This window comes from Peromyscus leucopus, chromosome 9 (genome assembly GCF_004664715.2).
Source record: "Peromyscus leucopus breed LL Stock chromosome 9, UCI_PerLeu_2.1, whole genome shotgun sequence".
NCBI lineage: Eukaryota > Metazoa > Chordata > Mammalia > Rodentia > Cricetidae > Peromyscus > Peromyscus leucopus.
The window spans coordinates 68,146,264-68,171,406 of NC_051070.1; the positions used below are offsets into that span (position 1 = coordinate 68,146,264).

General features: G+C 53.9%; 2 protein-coding genes across 5 annotated transcripts; both read left to right on the forward strand.

Annotated features, from left to right (window-relative positions):
- Nucleotides 1-8,205: 8,205 nt before the first annotated feature.
- Nucleotides 8,206-14,997, forward strand: Tm9sf1 (transmembrane 9 superfamily member 1). Of its 4 annotated transcripts, none has more exons than XM_028892137.2 (6): nt 8,206-8,221; nt 8,886-9,247; nt 10,107-10,728; nt 10,988-11,173; nt 12,817-13,090; nt 14,337-14,997. In XM_028892137.2, the coding sequence occupies exons 2-6, from the start codon at nt 8,903-8,905 to the stop codon at nt 14,728-14,730; spliced, it is 1,821 nt and encodes a 606-aa protein (XP_028747970.1). In that variant the 5' UTR covers nt 8,206-8,221; nt 8,886-8,902; the 3' UTR covers nt 14,731-14,997. The 4 variants fall into 4 exon arrangements, with proteins under 4 accessions (XP_028747970.1, XP_028747969.1, XP_028747968.1 ...); XM_028892136.2 differs by lacking the exon at nt 8,206-8,221 and adding an exon at nt 8,250-8,438; XM_028892135.2 differs by lacking the exon at nt 8,206-8,221 and adding an exon at nt 8,457-8,658.
- A 97-nt stretch (nt 14,998-15,094) lies between these two features.
- On the forward strand, nt 15,095-25,134 carry Ipo4 (importin 4). Its single transcript, XM_028892132.2, has 30 exons — nt 15,095-15,430; nt 15,518-15,604; nt 15,752-15,831; nt 15,917-15,958; nt 16,269-16,398; nt 16,483-16,662; nt 16,922-16,987; nt 17,074-17,175; nt 17,261-17,344; nt 17,560-17,724; nt 18,322-18,375; nt 18,529-18,638; nt 19,070-19,178; nt 19,362-19,491; nt 19,708-19,821; nt 19,916-20,029; nt 20,261-20,381; nt 20,530-20,641; nt 20,753-20,871; nt 21,318-21,395; nt 21,497-21,554; nt 21,645-21,750; nt 21,831-22,024; nt 22,153-22,203; nt 22,564-22,689; nt 22,802-23,010; nt 23,124-23,256; nt 23,356-23,460; nt 24,634-24,703; nt 24,803-25,134. Exons 1-30 carry the CDS (start codon nt 15,362-15,364, stop codon nt 24,931-24,933), a joined length of 3,249 nt encoding a protein of 1,082 aa, XP_028747965.1. The 5' UTR covers nt 15,095-15,361; the 3' UTR covers nt 24,934-25,134.
- Nucleotides 25,135-25,143: the final 9 nt, after the last annotated feature.

Sequence of the window (25,143 nt, forward strand, 5' to 3'; positions counted from 1 at the left end):
GAGGCACAATTGCTCCTGGCTGCACCAATTGATCCCGAGAGAATGTTGGGCTTCTAAGACATTTCCATTTGGAAGTTTGTCTTTTTGGCACAAAATGGCCTACGGGGCAAAGAACTGCCCTTGCCTTGATGGCTGACAGTACAAATGCAATGCTGTCCTTTCTGGACAAGCGGGACACAAGGAAAGCGACCACTGTACTCTGCCAAGACAGGGTAAGATGGTCTTTCAGAAATCCTGCTTCCGAAAATGGTCTGTCAGATACTCTAGGCCTGTAGCCAATTTGTATGCACCAACAATGCTGAGAAACATTAGGTGACTGTCCAGGCTGCCAGCTGTCTTGGTCTACTCTTGCAAGATTCCCGAAGTTGCTTGCATCCGTCTACCATTTCTCAGGTACCATTATGTTCCTTCTCAGGTCTTTGATGGGATTGAAGACTAGCAGTTATAGTTACAACTTAGTATATATAATATCTTAGATAGAACATATTAAGTATTAGATTCAGGTTCTTTAGGATAGGACACCTTTGAATGATCTTTATAACATGCCGTTTACCTATGCTCTATACTTCTCTGGATTTTAGAATGTGTTTCTTGCTTGATATTGTTTGCATTGGTTGTAGTTACATCTTATCTAGGTCATTATCCCTCATTATTTCTGGACAATATTTGATAACCATTCCTTTGTATATAGTCTTGTATTAGTTTAGAACCTTCTTATTTAGACAAAAAGGGGGAGATGTAGTGGGTAGCCATTCCAGCTTGGATCTGGAAGCTCCATTGAGACTCTGGCAACTGTCACGCCTACGAGGCGGGGCGAGGGGAGGTGCTGGTAACCTGAGAGCTGGATGGGCAAGTGCTCGCTCTGGGCGCTCTCTCTGCGCCTGGACCCTGGATAGTGGAGATTGATTGTGCAGAGCTCCAGAGAACACCACTGGATTGCGATACACTTTCCCCAGACCCCCGCGACCTATCCATTCCTTCATTTGTAAGTCATCCACTAAATAAATCTTCCTTTTAACTACGTGGAGTGGCCTTTATAATTTTCCCCAATACACATCCACATAATGCTCCAACCAAAGAGAAATACTTCTCCATTTTCTTTTCTCCTTTTTAGTTTTTCTGGCAAATTCCTGCTTTTCTTTCAGAACTTAGGATCTCTTGATTTTGAATGTCTCCCTTTAGTCTTGGCCGGACTCAGTCTCCACATCCTACTGTTTTAGCCTCCCAAGTACTGGGATTATATGCACACACCGCTACAACTGGCCGTGATTGCTTATCTTACATCACCTGCCTTATAGGCCAACAGAACAGTCGGGGATGACAGATGTTTGAGATGGGGCTGGAAAAATCCTTAGTCAGTAAACTACTTACTGCGTAAGCATCCAGCCCTGAGTTAGATTCCTAGCACTCATTAAGAAGCTGGGTGTTGCCGGGCGGTGGTGGCGCACGCCTTTAATCCCAGCACTCGGGAGGCAGAGGCAGGCGGATCTTTGTGAGTTCGAGGCCAGCCTGGGTTACAAAGTGAGTTCCAGGAGCTACACAGAGAAACCCTGTCTCGAAATACCAAAAAAAGAAGAAGAAGAAGAAGAAGAAGAAGAAGAAGAAGAAGAAGAAGAAGAAGAAGAAGAAGAAGAAGAAGAAGAAGAAGAAGAAGAAGAAGCAGCTGGGTGTTAGTGTGGACTTGTGACCCCACGGCTAGGGAGACCCCCGGAGCTCACTGGCCAGACATCAGTGAGCCGGCAGAGTTGACCTCCACGCACCTGTACACACACCCATACATTCCTATCCAATGTCTGAGAAGAACAGGTTGTAAAGAGGACTAGGAGGTGGTTTGTAAGATGAGCCAACAATGTGCAGGGCAGGACCAAGAGCCTGAGAGTTTTGAAAACACAACTTACAGAAACACAGTGTTGAGAGCCTTTTGGCATCGTGAACATTAATTTAATCCAAAATTAATAGTTTAGGTTGGCAGCTGCAATGAAACCATCACGAAGCAAGAACTCATGCCAGGCAGTGGTGGTGGATGACTTTAGACCCAATACTGGGGAGGCAGAGGTAGGCAGATCTCTGAGTTCAAGGCCAGCCTGGTCTACAGAGTGAGTTCCAGGGCTACACAGCGAAATGGTGTTGAAAAACATAACAAAAAGAATCAAGAACTCAAAGTAGGGTTGGAGAGATGGCTTGGCGATTTAGAGAACTGGCCGCTTTCCCAAAGGACCTACATGGTGGCTCACAACTGTCTAACTCCAGTCCCATAGGACCCATACTCTTCTGGTCTTGATGGGCATCAGGCACACACATAGTGCACGGACACAAAACATCCATATAAACAAGAAAGAAAAGGGACTGGAGAGATGGCTCAGGGGTTAAGAGCACTCACTCACTGCTCTTCAAGAGGACCTGGGTTCAATTCCCAGCACCCATATGGCAGCTCACAACTGTCTGTAACTCCAAGATCTGACATACATGCAGGCAAAACACCAATACAAATAAATAAATGCAATCCTCCTTTAAAGAAAAAAACAAAAAACCTCAGATAAGTTGTGGCCCACACCTTTAATCCCAGCACTTGGGGAGACACAGGAAGATGATTTCAGTGAGCTCAAAGCCATCCTGGTCTATACATACTGAGTTCCAGGCCAGCTAGGGCTCCAAATTAAGATGCTGCCTCAAAACAAAGCAAAAACCTCATGTAAGAATGTGGCTGAAAATGAACTCGATTCTGTTTTCTTTTCAGCTTTTCAAACCCCTAGGCGCCGATGTAGACCTCGAGTATGGACTTTTTTACAGAGACTAGAGGTAGAAATTTGTACTTTATCTGGAGCCAGCGCACTTTTCCCCTTGGCCCCTCTTTGCTCTGCCGCCACGATGGTAGGAAAGTTGTGTTTCGGAGGGCAGAGGAACTGCCCTGTGGTGTTATGTCCTCACAGTGCCTGTCTGTAGTGGTGCTACAGGACGCTGCTGCCTCTTCCCGGGCAGGCGGGAAGCCCTGCCTTCCTTCTTGGCTAGAGAGTACGTTCAGGGATTCCCCCTTAATGATCACCGACCCTGGGAGCACTTTTTAGTTTCCAAAATGAGAATATGATCCTCAAAATAAAATAAAATAAAAGGATGTGGCTGAAAGCCGGGCAGCGGTGGTGGCGCATGCCTTTGATCCCAGTACTTGGGAGGCAGAGGCAGGCGGATCTCTCTGAGTTCGAGGCTAGCCTGCGCTACAGAGCGAGTTCCAGGACAGCCAGGGCCACCCAGTAAAACAAAGTTTGTGGCTGAAATATGGAATGTGGACTCTAAATTATCTAGAGAAAGGAGCTAGAAGCAAAACCAGAGACTGGGGGATGGGTTGCAAGTCTCGGTTGCAGGGAAGATCAAGTTTAGAGGATGACGAAGTGAAAAGGTCAGTATCTTAGGGTCTCTACTGCTGTAACCAAAAACCACAGCCACAGGGGACTCGGGGAGGAAAGGTTTTATTTCACTTTACAGCTTGTAGTTCATATTCCAGAGAACTCAGGGCAAAACTCAAGGGAGGGACCTAGAGGTAGAAACTGCTTTGGAGGCCATGGAGGAATGCTGCTCACTGGCTGCTCCCCATGGCTTGTCCAGCCTGCTTTCTTTAGCACCCAGGACCACCGTGCCAAGAGCGAGTGGGCCCTCCCACACCAATCAAGAAAATGCCCCCCAGGCTTGCCCCCAGGCCAATCTGGTGGGGGCATTTTCTCAGCTGAGGTTCCTTCTTCCCAAGTGACTAGCTCATGTCCTTTACATAAAACTAGCCAGCACAGGCAGGAAGTTGTGTTCAGAGTTCTTAGGAGATCTTGTGGGGCAGACTTGGGTGTGACCGGTGCAGGCCTCCAGTCTGAACACTCAGGAGGCAAAGCCAAGAGGACTGGAATTTATTGTGTGTTGTGTATTTGCACATGTACATGAGGGTTCACATGCATGTGGAGGTCGGAGAAGGAAATTAGATGACTTCTACCTTTGTATTCTTTTTTTTTTATTGCTGTGATAAAATGTTTTTATTGTGTTCTGACAATTAAAGCTTGCTTGGAGTCAGAGGGCAGAGCTGGGCACTAGTTAGCCATAGCAGTCTGGAGGTCTGCACGGAGAGGAAACAGGAACCGACAAGGTGGGGCAGAGGCAGGATTTCAGCCCTTTGAGAGAAAGGAACAGAAGGGGAGGAAGTCACTGGTGGCTGCTCCCCTGCTTCTCCGATCTTTCAGGTTTTTACTCAATATCTGACTCCTAGTTTTTATTGATAAGATTAATTAGACTTACACATCAATAATACCATAACCAAGGCAACCTACAGAAAAAAGTTTATTTGCACTTACAGTTCCCGAGGGTCGTGTCCTGAACTGCAAGCAGGAACTGGAGCAGCCTCAGTGCCTGCCCCCAATGCCATTCTCCTCAAGACCACACTGCGAAAACCTCCCCAGACACTGCCACCAACTACGACAATGTGGGGCATTTCATTCAAACCACCAACCTTGGGTGATTTTTGTTTTGAAACAGGGTCTCTTATTAAACCTGAACCTCTTCCAAAATGATTATGCCATTGGTGACTTGTCAAGCCCTACCAGAGAGTATGACCCTGCTGGCACTGAAGTTCCAAATGCTATTGGAATTCAGCTTTTTAACCAGTAAGATAAAGAATTACCCAGAGTGCACCACAGTAAGGAGATGCACCCAGTACTGCTCATCATCGATTGCTGTGGGATAATTGCACACTGTGAAAATGTATTGATGTAATAAAAGACTGAAAGGCCAATAGCTAGGAAAAGGTTAGGCAGGACTTCCAGGGACAGAGAGGACTTGGGAAGAAGGCAGAATCGCCAGCCAGACTTGGAAGAAGCAGCATGGGATTAGGTAATGAGCCACTCAATAGACTTACATTAAAATAAATGGGCTAAGTTATAAGAGCTAGTTAGGAACAAGCCTAAGCTATAGGCTGAACTTTCATAAGAAGTCTTATTGGTTTAAAATAAAGACAACTCCACGTAGTTAAAAGGGAGGTTTATTTTGTGGGGTAACTTACAAGTGAAGGGATAGGTTACAGGGTCTGGGAAAGGTGTAGCGCAGTCCAGCGGTGTTCTTTGGAGAACTCTACTCAGTCTACCTCCAGCGTACAGGATCCAGGAACCAAGAGAGCTGGCCCATCCAGATCTTGGGTCTTCAGGGGTCCCCTCTCGGCTCTGCCTTGTAGGCATGACAGTTACCGAAGCCTCAATGGAAGTGGCACTTCCAAGTCAAAGCTGGAATGGCTACCCACTACAAAGTCTCTGTGTTGTTATTTGGGAGCTGGCTGGCTGGACAGAAAAAGACTTGTTACAACTGCTCATCACCTGGCCCTAGTTAGGTAGTTTGGTAACAACTCCATCTCTCATCGTGAATATAAGGCAAACCAATTTGTTCAATGTACCAGGCTCCCAAATCATGACAGAGACTTATTATTAGTTTTGAATGCTTGGCCTGGCTTAGTCACATTTCTGGCTAGCTCCTTTAACTTAATCTGTTTCTCTTTATCTACCTTTTGCCCCAGGGCTTATTACCTTTCTTACTTCTGTATATCTTTCACTGCTTCTGTATGGCTGACATCTCCCTCATTCTCTCTTCCTTCTTTTTCCCTCTTCTCCTGAGCCTAGATTTCTCCTATTTATTCTCTCTCCCTGCCAGCCCCACCTATCCTTTCTCCTGCCTAGCTATTGGCTGTTCAGCTTTTTATTACATCAATCAGGTGCCTTAGGCAGGCAAGGTGAAAGAGGTGCAACACATCTTTACATAGTTAAACACACATCCTTACAGGATTAAACAAATGTAGCATAAACAAAAGCAACACCCTTTACACAGTTAAAGTCATATTCTATGGTGTAAACAAATGTAACACATCAATGCCTAGTTAAAATAATATTCCACAACAGTTCAAGTATTTAAACTGCCCCGTACATACAAGAACACCAAGTTCTAAAAATAAAGAGATAAATTAGTCTCGGAAGGAGTTCAACATTACAGAGGCGACACACGAGAAACACCAGCACAGCGAGATAAAGTGATGTAAAGGAACCTGGGAGGAGAGGCACAGAGGGACCTCCGTGAAAACTGTCATCGCACTGTTCGGAGTGGAGTTCTCTAGTCAGGTAAGCAGAGAATGTCAGAGTGAGCAGTCTACACAGGGAGAATACACAGGTTTAAGAAATGACACCCAAGGTTTCTAGTTGAACCAGACAGTACTCCGGAAAGTTAGTATACTGGAGAAGTATTAGGCTATGGCTCTGTGAGACCTCATGTTAAGCATTGCACATAAAAACTGGAGCTTGTTAGAAAGAGTGCGGTGTAGAGATGGCTCAGTGGTTAGAGCGCTTGGTGCTTGCTCTTCCAGAGGACCTCAGTTTTTCGTTCCCAGCACACACATTCGGCAACATGTAACTACCTGTAACTCAAGTTACAGGGGGACCAGTATCCTTTTCCAGCCTCCTTGGGCACCCCCCCACCCCCCCACCCCCACACACACCTTTTTAAAAACTAGAGTAAGGGAGAAATAGAGACAAATAAAGCACAGTGGTTCACCCTTACAATCCTTGCTCAGGCAAGAGCTCACTGTAGGTCTGAGGCCAGATGAGGCTGCAGAGATCCCTGTCTCAATAAAACCTCCAACCAACCAACCACAAAACCTGATGCTTGGCACCTTCTTTCCTGAGGTACTGCGTTTTCAACAATCCCTCCAGCAGCAGTTTGAAAAATGTTCCTGGGGGGTAGGGAGGTGGGGGTGGATCGGAGACTACCAAGATGGTTGACAAGATGGTTGATGGTATGGGGCCTTCCCACCAAGAAAATGGTGGAAACACTTATGGAAAAATAACAAGGGAACAAGTCAGGGGAGCTTGCTATTTGAGAGGTTCTAACAGAAGCTTTGATTTCTGGCTCCAGTGGGTAGGTCATCAGCAGAAGATGACTCCACACATCTTGCGTTACTCTTATCTACGAAACTCCCTCAGGCCTGCCCCTATAATGCAAGCGTTGACTACTTGCAGTCCCAGCTACCCACCAAAGCTGAGGCAGGAATGTTGCCTCAACTGGGCTTCAAGGCCAGACTGGGCAACAGAGCAAGACCCTGTCTCGAGGGAAGCAACAAGGACCAAGCCAAAGCCCCTGTGTCAGACTCAGCCCCAACTTCCTAGAATCTCACTGCCTCAGGACGATGGGTGGATCAGAAATGGGCAGTCGGAGGGGTGGGTAAGAGAAGGGATGCTTGTGATTTCCTCCAGTACTTGCTTGCCCTCGGAGAGAAAACCTGGTCAGCTTCCTCCCATTTTGCTCCACGTTGCCAAGTGAGTCAGTGCCCAGAGGGAACCCTCCAAGGCCTGAGCCCAGAGAGCAGTCAACGTTTTCAAAGTAACCTGCAAAATTAGGGGGAAGGCCAAACGTCCCATACGGACCTACATAGGAACAAAATGATGGAAGCTAGGTATGGAGGTGCGTACCTAGAAACTCTGAAGGCGGAGACTGGAAGAGAAACTCGGGAGAGACCCCGAGTTCGAGGTCAGCTGGGATTCCTGGTTTAAAAAACTAAAATCCTACCTCCGATTAAAAACAGCCGTGTCAGCCAAGGCCGGTGGTGGCGCACGGCTTTAGTCCCAGCACTCGAGAGGCAGAGGCAGGAGGATCTCTGAGTTCGAGACCAGCCTGGTCTACAGAGCGAGTTCCAGGGCAGCCAGGGCTACACAGAAAAACCCGGTCTCAGAAAAACAAAAACCAAAACCAAACCAGCCCAAAAACCAAAACCAAACCAGCCCTGTCAATCCACCCAATACGCGAGGTGAAGCGGCAAACTGCAGGTGCCCCACACCCAGCTCCCGCAGACCCGTGGCTGCCAGTGACCGGGTCTGGGATGTCCGAAAGCCTGGGAAGGACACCTTGAGCAGGTGCTGGAGGCCACAGGACCCTGGCACGGGAACACGGCATAAACCCTCGCCCCGCCCAGGTAGGGGCAACTCTCCGCATCGGGGCCAGCCTCGGCAGCCCGGGACCGACCGGTCCCGCCTTCGGCCGCCCGCTCGCCTGCCCGCCCGCCCGCGCTCCCACTCCCCGGCCGTCTCTTTCCGGGCAGCCCGGGGCCGCGCAAGCCCGCGTGGGAAGCCGCCCGCAGCCGGCGCACGAGCATCAGCTGAGTTCTCCGGAGAGAGGAGCCTTCCCGGAGCTGAGGTCCCTGCCGGCGAAGGCGGAAGTGGTAAGGACTGACGTGTCCGGGCTGCGGTGCTGCTCGCCGGGAAGAACACTTGCATCGCCCGCGGGCTCGGGGACGGAGCCTCGCGGAGTCGCTAGCGGGGGCCCGACCGCTGGCGAGCCGGAGCTGTCTGGGGAGCCTCCGAGCGAGCCGAGGGCGGACGGCGGCGGCGTGGCCGCAGCCGCGGCGATCAGGCGCCGAGGCGGACAACCCCGAGGAGGTCCGCCGTCAGGTCCTCGCCGAGCCTACTGCTCCGGCGCCGCTCTCCGGGAACCCGGGCAGAAGCCCAAGGGCAGCTACGGGGGCCTGCGAGGCCGCTGGCGCCTCTTTGGCCAGCCGGTCCCTTGCAGCGAGGGTCCCGAAGCTGCGGCGGGTGCCTCTGCGGGAGCAGCGAGCCCGCCGGGCGTTGCCATAGAAACGGGTTGGCTCGCGCAGCAGAGGTTCCCGGGGTGGTGGTGGGGGGAGGCCTCCGAGAGGCGTGAACCCCAGGTTGGGAGGACTGTCGAGCGCACACGCCCGAGCCCCCCCGTCTTTGGGATAGACGTCTTGTGGTGCGGGGATCGGGAGGCCAATGGGAGGAGGTGGAGCCAATGGGCGCTTGAGAGACCAGACCCGGGGCGTCACGATTTGATACCTAGTTTCTGTAACCACGGGATTCCCCCAACAGGTCCTGCTGCCTTAAAGATGACAGTCCTAGGGCACCCTCGAAGTTGGAGCGGCCAGTGTTTGCCAGTCCTGATACTGTTGCTGGGCACAGGCCCTGGGCCAGGGGTGGAAGGTGTGACACACTACAAGCCCGGCGACCCTGTCATTCTATATGTCAACAAAGTGGGACCCTACCACAACCCCCAGGAAACTTACCACTACTATCAGCTGCCAGTCTGCTGTCCTGAGAAGATCCGCCACAAAAGTCTTAGTTTGGGTGAAGTACTGGATGGGGACCGAATGGCCGAATCTTTGTATGAGATCCGCTTTCGGGAGAATGCGGAGAAGAGAATTCTGTGTCACATGCAGCTCAGTTCTGCACAGGTCAGCTCTCCACATTAGTTATCACTTAGCGCCCCCGCCCCCTTGCCAGAGACTAGCAGTGCCTTGCATTTATGGTACCTTTATGAAAAACTATCTGTTTGGACTCTAACCGCAACCCAGTGCTTAGATGTTCAGAACGGACTTTTCAAGATTACGTGGATACTGAGATGCAGAACTGATATTAGAGTCCAGGACTCCTCACTCCAGACTTCTCTGTCAGTAACAGGTCCCACTTAAGACTCCTGTGTAATTCTCTTTCCTTTCATACACACCTTGGCTCTCTCTCAGCTCCTTTACTTTCTGACGGTTTTTTCTTTTGCAAGTCCTGGCACTTCTTAATCGATTCCAGTCTTTCTTTACACTTTCCCCCACTTATTTTTCTGGGACTTTATCCCATCAAAGTCATACTTGCTCTTTTTGGGGACCAGTATACCAGAATCAGTCAGTGAGTCTCGGTGGGAGTCGGTTTTGTTCCCTTGGGAACTTTGGCAATGCATAGAGACATTTTCTTTGTTTGATTTGGGGCTTTTGTTCTTTTGTTTTGGTTTTGTTTGTTGAAATAAGATCTCACTATGTAGCCCAGGCTGGCCTCAAACCCAAGATGAACCTTGTAAGTGCTGGGATAACAAGGATGTTCTATGTGATGGCTAGCTTTGGAGACATTTTTGATTGTCACAATTCGGCAGTACTGTTGGTGTGTAGTGAGTGGAGATCAAGGATGCTGAATTCTGCAATGCACAGATCAGCATCTCCCTACAAAACAGAACCTTCCAGCCCAAAATAAGTACTGCCAAATTTCAGAAACACTGAGTTAACTCTGAGAGGCTTTGTGTACTGACCCCTGGCTTATTCTCTGTAGGTGGAGCAGCTGCGCCAGGCTATTGAGGAATTGTATTACTTTGAATTTGTGGTAGATGACTTGCCAATCCGTGGTTTTGTGGGCTACATGGAAGAGAGTGGCTTCCTGCCACATAGCCACAAGATAGGCCTCTGGACACATTTGGACTTCCACCTAGAATTCCACGGAGATCGAATCATATTTGCCAATGTTTCAGTTCGGGACGTCAAGCCCCACAGCTTGGATGGGTTACGAGCCGATGAACTCCTAGGCCTTACTCACACTTACAGTGTGCGCTGGTCTGAGACTTCAGTGGAGCGTCGGAGTGACAGGCGCCGTGGGGACGACGGTGGCTTCTTTCCTCGAACCCTGGAAATCCACTGGCTGTCCATCATCAACTCCATGGTGCTTGTGTTTTTGCTGGTGGGCTTTGTGGCTGTTATTCTCATGCGTGTGCTTCGAAATGACCTGGCTCGGTACAACCTAGATGAGGAGACCAGCTCGGGAGGCTCAAGCGACGACTTTGACCAGGGCGACAATGGCTGGAAGATTATCCATACAGACGTCTTCCGCTTCCCTCCGTACCGTGGTCTGCTCTGTGCTGTGCTTGGTGTGGGCGCCCAGTTCCTGGCCCTTGGCACTGGTGAGGAGATAGGAATTGCTCTCGGAGGGTAGTAGACAGGTTATTGTAAAGGTTCAGTGGACCTCCTCTTCTCTTCAGGGTGAGAGAAAAACGTAAGGAATCGGTAGCTCTAGTGAGGTCGTGTTTGGGTTCTCCTGACCACAGAACCAGGGAAATGTTATCGCATGAGACCCTTGATCTGGGCTAGGGAGGATGATTTCTCGGACGCCGAAAAGAGGTGTAGGTGAGACCTAACGGATTTCCCACTACTACCCTGTAGGCATTATTGTCATGGCGCTGCTGGGCATGTTCAATGTGCACCGTCATGGAGCCATTAACTCGGCAGCCATCTTGTTGTATGCTCTGACCTGCTGCATCTCTGGCTATGTGTCCAGCCACTTCTACCGGCAGATTGGAGGCGAGCGTTGGGTGTGGAACATCATTCTCACCACCAGCCTCTTCTCTGGTGAGAACGTCCCCTTTTGTGGTGGGTCTGCCCAGATTTAGGGACTAAGAGCACATCATGGGCCCTGGGGTAGAGTCGCAATGTGGGGAATAGAGGGAGGACTTTTAAAGATATTTCTGTTTATGTGTATGTTTTGCCTGCATGTATGCATGTACAGCACATGCACACGGTGCCTATGGAGGCCGTAAGAAGATACCTGATCCCCTGGAACTGGAGTTGCAGATGGTTGTGAGCTACCGTGTGGGTGCTGGGAACTGAACCCAAGTCCTCTGTAAGAACAGCAAGTGCTATTAACCACCGAGCCTTCTCTCCAGTCCCTGCACCGGGTGGGTGTTTCGTAAGAAAAATCCGTCAGAAATAATCTCTATCTCTTGCCGGGGCGGTGGTGGCGCACACCTTTAATCCCAGCACTCAGGAGGCAGAGCCAGGCGGATCTCTGTGAGTTCAAGGCCAGCCTGGTTCCAGAACAGTCAGGACTGAATAGACTCTATCTAAAACAGTCAACAACACCACCACAACACAACAAAAAACAGCATGACCACTATGCCTAGCTTTTTCCATGTGGGACCTGGGGATTGACCATCGGCCTTCATGCAAAGCACTTCTCCATCTGAGCCTTCCGTTCCGCAGACACCGTGCTTGAAGAATGTGGTGTGCGCACACTTGTGTGGGTGCTGTGAACTGTGCGCATGGGGAAGGCAGCGGTCAATGTCAGGTGTCTTCTTCAGGAGCTCACCTTGTTTTTGAGCCAGGGTCTGTCACTGAAGCTGGAGCTCACTGAATTAACTAGAGTGGAAGGCCGTGGAGTCCTAGGGATCCTCCTGTTCTGCCTTCCTTGACTGGGATCATAAGCTCTAACCACATCTGACTTGTTTTTGTTTTTGTCTTAAATGTGGATGCTGGGGATCCAACTTGGTTCCTCATGCTTTTGGGGAAAGGGCTTTACCAACTGAACCATTTCCTCAACCCCTTTGAGAGCATCCTTGAGTTTATTTTTTTGATACTCTTTTTATTTTGGAGGTAGGTTCATTCTAGCCTTCAAACCAGATTGCTTCCCCCCCTCCCCCATCGAGATGGGATTTCTCGGTGTAATGGCCCTGACTGTCCTGGAACTTACTTTGTAGACCAGGCTGACCTGTCTTTGGAGTGCTGGGATTAAAGGCGTGTGCCACCGCCGCCCTGCTCCGATTGCCTTTTCAAAGACAGTAGCAGTCTACATTCTGAACCTTGTTATTTCCAGTGTGGTGTATTTGATTTATACCCCCACCACATTTATATCTGAAGCATGGCTTTCGGAGAACAGATCCTTAACCTAAATGACTGTTTCATGCTAGAAATGATCAAGGGCCATGGCAAGACAGGTTCCTGTAGGCAGGTCGATTTTTGTCACTCTCGGACCACAATGAGGCAACTGTCTTGATTCTTGACGGCATTGGGTGTGGGGAAGGAGGTGTTCAAAGAAACAAAGAACAGAGGACAATAAGCTATAAAAGGGTCACGGTGTGAATTCAGTCAACTCTGGACATCCGGGAGCATAGTTGGGCCCTGTAAGTGGCAGGCTACTCCACCCCTTTCCCCTTAGGTCCAGTCAGAGTGGGGTGTCATGGGGATGTTGCTCCTACTGCTGACCCTCCCTCCTGCAGTGCCCTTCTTCCTGACGTGGAGTGTGGTGAACTCCGTGCACTGGGTCAACGGCTCGACACAGGCTCTGCCGGCCACCACCATCCTGCTGCTCCTGACGGTCTGGCTGCTGGTGGGCTTCCCTCTCACCGTCATTGGAGGCATCTTCGGGAAGAACAACGCCAGTGCCTTTGATGCACCTTGTCGCACCAAGAATATCGCCCGGGAGATCCCACCCCAGCCCTGGTACAAGTCTACTGTCATCCACATGACCGTGGGTGGCTTCTTGCCTTTCAGGTATCCTCACTTCGTACCATGGCCGTCACTCCTGGGGGTTTTAGTTTGGTTTGGTTTTGGACATTAGAGGGGTTTGGTTTGTTTGTTTGTTTGTTTGTTTTGAGACAGTCTTATGAGGCTGGCTTGAAACGTACAGTTCTCCTGCCTTGGGTGCTTGGGTTATAGAAGTGTTACCACGCCATTGTGGGGTTTTGATTCAGCGTTCCCCCTCCGTGACGTCCTCAAAACCATAACCCAGTAACAGTCCCCAGTCCAGAGAGCTCATTCCATCAGCCTCCTGTTGCTGAACAGGAGGGCTTCAGCAGGTCAGAGGTGAGGGTTTCTCTTGTGACGCTCTCCTACTCAGCAAACAGAAAGAGTAATAAAATGAATGGGCTTCAAGCCCTGTGTCAGTGCCTGTGGGACCTGGTTTCTCTTTAGTGTTGACAGAGCTAAGGCCTGTTTGTTTACTGGTCAGTTTGCTACCACATTTTCAACAACACAGCAGAGAAAAAAGAGAGTACAGTATCTGCTTTTGTTCCTTTCTCTTGGGGCCTCATGCATTATTTGGCAAGCACTCCACCACTGAGTGATATCCCAGCGCCCCCTTTAAAGATTGGATTTATTTATTTTAAGATTTATTTATTTATGCCGGGCGGTGGTGGCGCACGCCTTTAATCCCAGCACTCGGGAGGCAGAGCCAGGCGGATCTCTGTGAGTTCGAGGCCAGCCTGGGCTACCAAGTGAGTTCCAGGAAAGGCACAAAGCTACACAGGGAAACCCTGTCTCGAAAAAACCAAAAAAAAAAAAAAAAAGATTTATTTATTTAATGTACATTAGGGTTTTGCCTGCATATATGTCTGTATGAGGACGTCAGATCCCCTGGAACTGGAGTTAAAGACAGTTGTGAACTGCCATGTGGGTGCTGGGTGTTGAACCCCGGTCCTTTGGAAGAGCAGCCAGTGCTCTTAACCACTGAGCCATCTCTCCAGCCCCGCCCAGCCCTTTTTGTTATCTTTCATTTTGAGACTGTCTAAGTTTTCCAGGCTGGCCTTGAACTTGGCAATCCTCCTGCCTCAGCCTCCCAAATAATAGTAGCGTAGTCATATGCCTGCCAGGGAAGATGTTCGTGAAATAAGAGCAACTAGTCAGGCAAAAGAACCCCCAGGCGGCTTCCTTTCCCTCCTCGACTGCACTAGGGAGGGTGTGGGTGAATTCGGAAGCGCTCTAGCGCTTTATCGCCCTGTCCTGTTTCTCCCGTCCACAGTGCCATCTCTGTGGAGCTGTACTACATCTTTGCCACGGTCTGGGGCCGAGAGCAGTACACTCTGTACGGCATCCTCTTCTTCGTCTTCGCCATCCTGCTGAGCGTGGGGGCTTGCATCTCCATCGCACTCACCTACTTCCAGCTGTCGGGGGAAGATTACCGCTGGTGGTGGCGGTCAGTGCTGAGCGTCGGCTCCACCGGGCTCTTCATCTTCCTCTACTCCGTCTTCTACTACGCCAGGCGCTCCAACATGTCCGGGGCGGTACAGACAGTCGAGTTCTTTGGCTACTCTTTACTGACTGGTTACGTCTTCTTCCTCATGCTGGGCACCATCTCCTTTTTTTCCTCCTTAAAGTTCATCCGTTATATCTATGTTAACCTCAAGATGGACTGAGTTCTGAGGGACGGAACCGTTGCGCCCTGCTTTCATCATGCCCCATTGATTCCACTCGATAGCTTCCGACTGAATTGTGTGATGGCCTTGTCGTCTTCCTAACCCCTTTGCTCCCTAGGACCTCCCTTCTTTAGAGAGGACCTGGAAATTAAAAAATCTCTATGCTATAAGGAATATATATTTGGACTTTTTAAGTTGCCTTACGTTTTGGTCCTGATTTTTTTTTTCCTTTTTACAAATGAAAATAAAATTTATTAAGAAAACGGATCCTGTGGTTGGAGGTTTTGGTCTAGTTACAGAATGCCCGGGGCCTGTTGTCAATGCCCAGGTCCTTTGAAAACCGAGTCCGCCGCTGCCGCCCAAACTCTGGACCCTTGGGAACTGTCGGCGCGGGGAACCCACGTCCCCGGGGCTCTGTTTCTGTGCCTTAGCCGGTGCTCAGCCTGATGGAAGCCCGGACTGACGCCAGCCTCCAGCAGGAATTTTTTTTAAGGGAAGCAAGCTGAATGACCCAGGCGACAGGAGGGCCGCAGGATAACGCCCTTTCCGCCGGAAGTCGGTGTCCGAGTCTCCACGTGCCGTTCCTCCCCCCCTCCCCACCCGGGCCTGTAGCGGCGGCTCAGCTGCTGCCATGGAGCCTGCGGATCTGGAACAGATCCTAAAGGAGCTGCTGCTGCCGGACACCGAGCGCATCCGCCGGGTACGGGCAAGCCGGGCCGGGCCGGGCCGTGGGGGAGAGGGGGAGCTGGGGGGAAAGCCCTGTCCTGACCCCCCAGCCTCCCCGCAGGCCACGGAGCAGCTCCAGACCGCCCTTCGGGACCCTGCTGCCTTACCTGCTCTCTGCGACCTGTTGACTTCGGCCACCGACCCTCAGGCGAGTTCACCTGCCCCTCCTCGCCCGAAATCCTGAGAGTCCTCCGTGTGCCCCCCTCTCCGGTTCCGCCCCGCCCCCGCCCCCTGCGGTCTCTTCATCTTCCTGCCGTCTGCCATTCTGACCTGGCTTCCCTCTTCCTCGCCCCAGATCCGCCAGTTTGCAGCCGTCCTGACCCGCAGAAGACTGAACACCCGCTGGCGACGCTTGGCACCCGAGCAGCGGGAGAGGTGGGCTAGGTCTGGGGTGGGAGGGGCCAGGCCTAGTCAATTCTTGGACAGGCCCGGTACCAAGCGTTTGCCGCCTGTCTTCCAGCATCAAGACCCTGGTCCTGACAGCCCTGCAGAAGGAGACTGAGTAAGTGCTTAGCGCCCTCTCTTGCGGGGTGTGTGTGGTGTGGTGTGATGTGTGTGGTGTGTGTGTGTCCTAACTGCCAAACCCAGAACCGGAAAATGAGACTGAAATCCAGCCTGTCCAGAGGGGCTGCACAGATCACAGTGCCCCCCTCCTTTAAGCTGTTGGCTTCTGGGGTCTGTCTTAGGAGAGACTCTGTGCTCGAAGGAGGATGCCTCTCTCCCCGGCACTCCTTGAGCCCGGGGTATTGTCCGCAGGGGAGGGTCATGAGGGTGGCGAAGGAAGGGATTATGGCTCCGTCTCCGCTCTGCAGGCATTATGTGAGTGTCAGCTTGGCCCAGCTCTCAGCCACCATTTTCCGAAAGGAAGGCCTGGAAGCCTGGCCTCAGTTCATGCACCTCCTTCAGCAAAGTACCCACAGTGCCAACAGCCCCGAGAAAGAGGTACCGGCCCACTGTTGGCAGCGGGGGGACTCAGGCGGGTCAGCCCGCGGAAGCTTTCTCCTCTCACCCCTTCCTCCCGGACAGGTGGGACTCTTGCTGCTGAGTGTGGTGGTGTCGACCCAACCCGAGGCGTTCTACCCCCACCAGCGGGGGCTTCTGCAGCTTCTGGCCGACACTCTGGGTGAGACGGGCGCCCCCAGAGTCCTCTTCTACTCCCTGCGCACTCTGACCGCCTTGGCCCCCTACCTCAGGACTGATGACGTGGTAAGACACTGGCCGTCACACCTTAACCTCCGTCTCTGCCAGCTCTTTGTGTCCTTACGTTTCGAAGGTCTGGCCCAAGATGCTTTAGATTTTCACTCTGCCTTCCATTCTTCCTAACAGCTGGGGGGATACCGGGCCCGACTGGTGTGTCTGGGATCCTCTTCTTAGATTGCATTGCCATGAGGAAGCTGCTAGTGTCTGGGGTCTGGGATTAGGCTGCATGTGCTGTCTGTGATTCAGTTCATCCTGTGTCCTCCAGCCCCTCGCACGGATGTTGGTGCCCAGACTCGTTACGGCAGTGAGGACTCTGATCCCCATAGATGAGGTGAGGACAGGTGGGAGGGATCTCCTTTTTGGGAGGAAAATGGAGCCCCGTCCAGTCTGGTACCCTATGGCTTACCTATCTATCAGGTAAAGGCCTGTGAGGCCCTCGAGGCCCTGGATGAACTGCTGGAGTTAGACCTGCCCATCATCACTCCCCACCTCTCTGAGGTCCTCACATTCTGCCTGGAGGTGAGCCTGCCGTGGGTGCTGCCCCTGATCCTGCCTTGGCTGGAGTTTCCTTGCTCGGTCCTGATTTTTGCTAGTGTCTGTATAGGTGGCTAAAAACGTGGCCCTTGGCGATACAATTCGTGTGCGCATCCTCTGCTGCCTCACTTTCTTGGTCAAAGTCAAAAGTAAGGTAAGTACCTTCTGGGGTATGTTATCCCATCCCAGCATCTCCACTCTTAGTCGTACGCTTGGGGTCCTGTTCAAGCCCCGGTCCAGCCTTCTCCTGTTCCTGCCCAGGAGATGGGGACTGTCCTGCTGGACTCCTTGTGGTGGTTGGCAGGATGGAGTTTTTTCTCCTGAGCCCATTCTGAGGAGATGCTCAGGGACAGTCTCCTCCCCTCTTAGGCCTTACTGAAGAACCGCCTCCTGCCTCTCTTGCTGCAAGCCCTCTTCCCAATCATGGCTGCCGAGCCACCCCTAGGCCAGCTGGACCCTGAAGACCAAGATTCTGATGATGATGAGTTGGAGATCGGGCTGATGGGGGAGACCCCCAAGCACTTTGCTGTACAGGTATACCTTAGTCTCTCGGCCACTGGGACCATACCTCAGAGAAAGAACTCAAGGGGAGGGAGGGTTTCCGTTTACCGTGGTGGGAAAGGAATGGCCAGAGCGCGTGGTTCAAGTCCTGGCCACCAGGAAGCGAAGCAGAGCAGTCCACGTTACCGACGGGAAGCGGAGAAGGGAAATAGAAGAAGGAGCCAGGGCTCGGAAGATCCTGTAAGGACATGACCCCGGCTAAGCCCTACCTCCTACCTTTTGCTCCTCCTGGTGATGGCATTAGCTTGTTTATCCATCAAGTAATTAACTGGTCATTAGGTCAAGGCCTTCCTGATCTAATTGACTCTGAAAACACCATCACAATCTCCTAAGCATTTCTCGGTACAATGAAGCCGGTAATTAAAATAACCATCTCAGCCAGGTGAGGTGTGAGTGTACCCGCGACCTCAGCTCCCAGCACTGGGGAGGCTGAGGCAGGATCGTGAGCTTCAGGCCAGTCCGAGCCACCCTGTCGCCCACATAGAACCGGTCATCACAGGTTCATGGGACAGGGCTTAAGTGACTATGGGAGGTTAGAGATGGAGTTAGAATCTCCCTGAACTTTTGCAGGTTGTGGACATGCTGGCGCTCCACCTTCCCCCTGAGAAGCTCTGTCCCCTTGTGGTAAGTGTGACTCTCCTGTTCTCACTATCCCTGGGTAGGTATAGTCCCCTAAAGCCAGGGATAATTGGGTACAGATAGGTGTGACGGGCCCTGTTGGGAAAGTTGTGGGCAGGCTCTTGCTAGGCGTTCAGAAACATGCCATGTCCTCCCTAGATGCCCATGCTGGAAGAAGCCCTACGGAGTGAGTTCCCATACCAGCGCAAAGCAGGCTTCCTGGTGCTGGCTGTCCTGTCTGATGGTGCTGGTGACCACATCAGGCAAAGGTATTCCATTCAGTTCCTGTCCCCGCATGAGGTGGGTCACATCCTGTGGCAGCCCCAGTACCCCTGTTTCAGCTTAGTTGGTTTGATATTTTGTTTGTTTATTTGAGACAGGGTCTCACTATATCGCCTTGGCTGGCCTGGAACTCAGAGATCCGCCTGCCTCTGCCTCCCACTGCTGGGATTAAAGGCGTGCGCCGCCACACCCAGCTTAACTGTTAATACTATTAGCTGGTCATGATATTTGCTGCCTTTCAAGAGTGTCCTGGTTTTGGAAGAGAAACGGCTTTCCCATTACAGAGACAAAGGATGGTTTTTACCGTCCGGCTCTGGAGAGTCCTGATCCTGCTCAGGAGGAATGGGGAGGATGGGTAGAGACCAGGGATCCCGTGTCCTGCCCCTCAGATTTGGCTCTTCTCCTCTGCCCGCTTCAGGCTGCTGTGCCCACTGCTGCAGATCGTGTGCAAGGGCCTGGGCGACCCCTCCCAGGTGGTTCGAAATGCTGCTTTGTTCGCCCTGGGCCAGTTTTCAGAGAACTTACAGGTCAGCGAAGCTAAATGCAGACGGCTGCCGACGCCGCCGCCGCAGGAGGGAAGGCCCCACCCCAAGGCTGGGGACCCTTGTCCCTTAAACTGCCACCTCTTGAAACATTCTTGCCACTGTTGGCACTCAGGGGGGTGTGCTCCGCGGGGGAGCCTAACCGGGTCCCGCTCGTTTCTTCCCCAGCCCCACATCAGCAGCTATTCAGAGGAGGTCATGCCCCTGCTCCTGGCCTACCTGAAGTCAGTGCCTACCGGGAACACCCAGCACCTGGCCAAGGCCTGCTACGCCCTGGAGAACTTCGTGGAAAACCTGGGTAGTGATGGGAGTGGAGAATACAGGGGGGAGAGCAACCCGCACTGGCTGAAGGAGGCCGTGGGGTGGGGAGGGGCGAGGGGGCGTCCCAGGGACAGGTGAAGGGGGCTGCGGGGTGGGGAGGGGCGTGGGAGGGTCCCAGGGACAGGTGAAGGAAGTGGGTTTTTCGAAAGGTCAGAGGCCTGGGCTGGTTGGTAAAGAAGACACTTTCGCACAGGGCCCAAAGTGCAGCCCTACATTCCCGAGCTTATGGAGTGTATGCTGCAGCCTCTGAGGACCCCCAGCAAGGCCCGGACCAGGGAGCTGGCTGTGAGCGCCATAGGGGCCATTGGTGAGCCAAGGGCCGGGGAGGTGAAGTGTGCTGCGGGGTCACCCAGAAAGTCCGTGTCCCCACCCCCTGCCTCCCGTTCCGTCCCGTCCTGCAGCCACAGCGGCCCAAGACTCCCTGCTGCCCTACTTCCCTACTATCATGGAGCTTCTCCGGGGCTTCCTGTTGACCGGCCACGAGGACCAGCAGCTCGTGCAGATCCAGAGCCTGGGTAAGGAGAGGCTTTCCGGCAGGGCTCTCTGCACCCGGGCAAGGCCAGCGTCCGCCTGTTGTTCCCCGGGGCCTCTCCCGGGGCAGATGGGTGTCTTCCTCTGACGAAGAGCTGTCCTTGTGCGTGTTGTACCCGGGAGCAGGGTGGTTTCGAGTGCCTCCTCCACTTACCGCCCTCGGCTCTCCAGTCGGTCTGCACCCCTCAGTGCTGGCTGAGCTCTTGCCCCCACAGAGACCCTGGGAGTGCTGGCCCGGGCCATGGGGGAGTCCATGAGGCCCCTGGCCGAAGAGTGCTGTCAGCTGGGGCTGGGGCTATGCAGCCACATAGATGACCCCGACTTACGGCGATGCACGTGAGTGGCCCTCCCTGGTGCCCCAGCCTCTCCCGCCCGCCCGCCCGCCCGGTCCTTTGATTCTGGACCACAGCCAGGGTTCCGGGGCTCTCCCATGTTGTCTGTCCGGAGCAGGCGGCACCATACCGGTTCTCTCTCGCTTCATCAGGTACAGCCTGTTTGCAGCCTTATCGGGGTTAATGGGCGAGGGCCTGGGACCCTACCTGCCACAAATTACCACGCTCATGCTGCTGTCACTGCGCTCCACCGAGGGCATCGTGGTGAGCAGAGGCTGGGTGTTACTGGGCCGGTTAGACCAGGCTAGCCCTGTGGTGGGATTGGTCTCCCGGTCCCACCTGAGCCAAAGTCTCTGCTCTGCTTCCTTCCTGCAGCCTCAGTATGATGGAATCAGCTCCTTCCTTCTGTTTGATGATGAGAGCGAGGAGGAAGAAGATCTCATGGAGGAGGACATGGAGGAGGAGGAGGTGGAAGACGACTCTGAGATCTCGGGGTAAGGGGTGCTCTTCTACTTAAGACTGCAGACTTAGAAGCAGGTGGCACACGCCTTTAATCCCAGCACTCGGGAGGCAGAGCCAGGCGGATCTCTGTGAGTTCGAGGCCAGCCTGGTCTACAGAGTGAGATCCAGGACAGGCACCAAAACTACACAGGGAAACCCTGTCTCAAACCCCCGCTCCCCCCAAAAAAAGAGTATATAGACTTAGAACTGGGCAGTGGTGGCTCACACCTTTAATCCCAGCACTTGGGGGGCAGAGGTAGGTGGCTCTCTGAGTTTGAGGCCAGCCTGGTCGAGAAGAGCCAGGGATACACAGAGAAACCCTGTCTTGAAAAACCCAAAAGTACAAAATAAAAGGAATGTCGACTTGGCTTCTGGACGTGGCCCCAGAGCAGGATCTGCTCCTGCCCTCACGGCACCGCCGCTCCCCCTCTCCCCCCAGGTACAGCGTGGAGAACGCCTTCTTCGACGAGAAAGAAGACACCTGCGCAGCCCTGGGGGAGATCTCTGTGAACACCAGGTGAGCACACCCCCCACTCCCCCCACCCCCCCCCCCACCCCCGGCCGCGCCGCTGGGGATCGTCCCCGGGCCCCTTTCCCACTCCGAGCGTCTCTCCACAGCGTGGCCTTCCTTCCATACATGGATAACATATTTGATGAGGTGTTCAAACTGTTGGAGGTGAGTCGGTGAGGGGGGTCCTTGACCTCCAGCGAGTGTCGTCCCAACCTCGCACGGGGCCCAGCCGCACACCGGCCCTTTTCGTTCCAGTGTCCCCATCTGAACGTGCGGAAAGCGGCCCACGAAGCCCTGGGACAGTTCTGCTGTGCCCTCCAGAAGGCCTGTCAGAGAAGCCCCTCCGAAGCCAGCAGTGCCGGTGAGGAGCCGTCAGCAGCAGGCTGGGCGCCCGGGGCCCCGGCAGGGCGTGACCACGCCTCTGGCCAATTGTGTCTCCAGCTCTGCGGTCCGCCTTGGCTCGGGTGATACCGTCCTACATGCAGGCCGTGAAGGTGGAGAGGGAGCGCCCGGTGGTGATGGCCGTGCTGGAGGCCCTGACCGGGGTGCTGCGCGCCTGCGGGAACCTGGCCCTGCAGCCTCCTGGACGCCTCAGTGAGCTCTGCACGATGCTCAAGACGGTGCTGCAGAAGAAGGTGAGCGGGGGAAGGGAGGCTGAGGGCACGCGAGGGTACCGGGCCCCGGAAGAGCCCGCCTCACCGCCGCCACCGTGGAAAGGAGACGGCAGGAGAGCCCCCCGACGGCTGAATTATGTCTTCCACAGACAGCCTGTCAGGACACGGAGGAGGAGGAGGAGGATGAAGAAGGAGACCAGGTGAGAGCTACAGATGAAAGCCGTCTAGACCATCGAGTGCCCGTCTAGACAGTGCCCTCAGCTTAGCCTGGATGGAGGGAGCCAGGGCGGCTAAGAAAAAGTCGGTGATGGCCGGAACGGGGCCGCCCTCATCCCAGTAAGCGGGTGGGGTATTCAAAGGAGAGTGGTGTGCACTGGGCGGTGCTGGGAGTGATAACGGAGGGCCCGGGCTCCTAAAAAGCCAGCCTGCAAACGGGTGAGTCCGCGAAGCAAGGGCGCCCCGAGAACCACCCCCAGCAGCCAGTGGCAGATTGCGGGGTTGGGAGCTGCCCAGTCCTAGAGCTGGGCCCCGGCGCTGCAGCCCCTCCCCTGGCTCCACAGGCAGAGTATGACGCCATGTTACTAGAGCATGCTGGAGAGGCCATCCCCGCCCTGGCAGCCGCCGCCGGAGGACAGGCCTTCGCGCCGTTCTTCGCCAGTTTCCTGCCGTTACTGCTGTCCAAGACGGTGAGTGCTCCGTCCCCCAGCCTCCCGTCCTGGTCCAGCCGCGCGCCCAGGGCCTGCAGCACCCTGCCCACCTCACCTCCATGGTAATCGGCACCCCTCAACCTCCCAACAGAAGCAGAGCTGTACGGTGGCGGAGAAGTCCTTTGCGGTGGGAACCCTGGCCGAGTCGATTCAGGGTCTGGGCGCCGCCTCAGCCCAGTTTGTGTCCCGGCTGTGCCCTGTGCTGCTGAACGCCGCCCGGGAAGCAGACCCCGAGGTGCGGAGCAACGCCATCTTCGGGCTGGGTGTACTTGCGGAGCATGGGGGCTGCCCTGCTCAGGAGTATCCGATGCCTGCAGGAGGGGAGGCGGGGTTGGCAGTGAGCCCAGGCACCGGGGGAGGTGCTACCGCAGGGGGACGTCTGCCAATGTGTGTGTTCCTTAACTGGGGGCCAGCCACTTCCCGAAGGTCCTGGGCCTCCTTTTGCCCCTGCTGGCGAGGGAGCGGCATGATCGCGTCCGCGACAACATCTGCGGGGCTCTTGCCCGTCTGCTGATGGCCAGTCCAGCGAGGAAAGCGGAACCCCAGGTGAAGGCAGGCTCGGGAGGCAGGGGTGGAGGCCAGGGGTGGAGGCCAAGGGTGGTGGCGGGACCGGGACACGTGGGCCTGAGACGTCTGTGTGTTCAGGTGCTGGCTACCCTGCTACATGCCCTGCCACTGAAGGAAGACATGGAGGAGTGGATCACCATAGGCCACCTCTTCAACTTCCTGCACCATAACAACCCTGACCAGGTACCCTGCTGCTGCTGCTGGAGCTTTACAAGGAGTGTTAGGTTCAGTCTAAGGGGGGCAGGAGCTGTCACCTGGACTTGATGCTGGTGGATTTCAGGTGCTTTTTGTTGTTTTTGCTTGTTGGTGTGCTTTTTGTTTTTGTTTTTTCGAGACAGGGTTTCTCTGTGTAGCTCTGGCTCTCCTGGAACTCGCTCTGTAGCCCACGCTGGCCTTGAACTCACAGAGATCTGCCTGTCTCTGCCTCCTGAGTGCTGGGATTAAAGGCGTGCGCCACCTTTTCCTTTCCTGTATCCTCGTCCTGCCCCAGCTTGTCACAGCTAACGATGGCCTTGGGCCCTCAGTCTCTTCCCCTCTGTCCTCCAGCTCCCAAGCGCAGGGATCCCAGGCTGCACCACTGTTCTTAATTTCAGCAGTTCTAGGGATCAGATCCAGGGCCTCATGCACACCAGCTAAACACTTCTACCAGCTGAGCACCATGCCAGCTTCGTTCTTCCTGTTTGTCCCCAGGGTTGGCAGGCAGTCTGGCAGTATGAGGAGGGGCAGCTGATCGGGGAGTATGTCCCCACTTCTCTTGGGCTAAGCCAGTCCTGACGTCCCTAGGCTGATTTCCTAGGTCAGGGCTAGGACAACAGTCACCACCCTGCCATGTACTGGAATCTGCTTCTGAAACGATTCTGCGTGTATCAACTACCCGCGTTTGGACACATGCTCCAGTATTTTTGGTTTTTCGAGACAGGGTTTCTCTGTGAAGCTTTTTAGCCTGTCCTGGACTAGCTCTGTAGCCCAGGCTGGCCTCGAACTCACAGAGATCCGCCTGCCTCTGCCTCCCGAGTGCTGGGGTAAAGGCGTGTGCCACCACCGCCGCCGCCCGGCCTGCTCCAGTATTCTTGTGTCACCTTTTGTCTTAAATCTTTTTTTTGGGGGGGGGTGAGTATTTGGATGCTGGATTTCTGTTGGTTTTGAGGCTCTAACTTCAATCTTTGGTCACGCATCTCATTACCTCCGAAAAGAGATTGTTAGCCATGTTTCCTTGTTCCTTCTTGAGCTCACAGCCGGGTCGGGGGGCAGCTCAAATGGTTCCATAGGCTTCTTCTCGCCTTGGCTCCACCCGCCTGCCCTAAGCCCTGGGGCCCACGGCTGTCACTGCCAGAGCTGACCAGCCCTTTCCCACAGGTTCTAGACGTGGCTCCCGAGCTCTTGCGCATCTGCAGCCTGATTCTGGCGGACAACAGAATCCCGCCAGGTGAGGTGACCACAGTCACGGCTCAGGGCAGGGGGAAGTGGGGGCGGCGGGCGGCGGGACCCCGCCCCTCATCGGGCCCCCTCGCTACACTCTACCCAGACACCAAGGCGGCGCTGCTGCTGCTCCTGACCTTCCTGGCCAAACAGCACGCCGACAGCTTCCACGCGGCCCTGGGCTCACTGCCCGCTAACAAAGCTGAGGAACTCCAGGCCATGCTGGGCCTCACCTAGACTGCGGGCTCCCGCCGGGCCCCCCCTCGGGCCCGAAGACTACCAGTCGGCCCAGGCCCAGCTCATCTCACCAAAGACTGTATCATCGGAAGTCAATCCTGCTTGCTGTCTTACCGGGTGTCTCTGGGGCTGGATCTATACAAGCAGAGCTGTGACATCATACTGTAATAAAGGCAGCTTGCTCCCTGCTCGGACACTAGCACTGAGAGC

Excerpts from the sequence above, each read along its gene's own strand:
- Tm9sf1 (XM_028892137.2), top strand. The coding sequence starts at position 8,903 with ATGACAGTCCTAGGGCACCCTCGAAGTTGGAGCGGCCAGTGTTTGCCA. Across the intron at positions 11,174-12,816 it reads CACCACCAGCCTCTTCTCTG|TGCCCTTCTTCCTGACGTGG; the intron begins GTGAGAACGTCC and ends TCCCTCCTGCAG. Across the intron at positions 13,091-14,336 it reads GGTGGCTTCTTGCCTTTCAG|TGCCATCTCTGTGGAGCTGT; the intron begins GTATCCTCACTT and ends TCCCGTCCACAG.
- Ipo4 (XM_028892132.2), top strand. The coding sequence starts at position 15,362 with ATGGAGCCTGCGGATCTGGAACAGATCCTAAAGGAGCTGCTGCTGCCG. Across the intron at positions 17,176-17,260 it reads TCCTCACATTCTGCCTGGAG|GTGGCTAAAAACGTGGCCCT; the intron begins GTGAGCCTGCCG and ends GTGTCTGTATAG. Across the intron at positions 17,725-18,321 it reads CCAAGCACTTTGCTGTACAG|GTTGTGGACATGCTGGCGCT; the intron begins GTATACCTTAGT and ends GAACTTTTGCAG.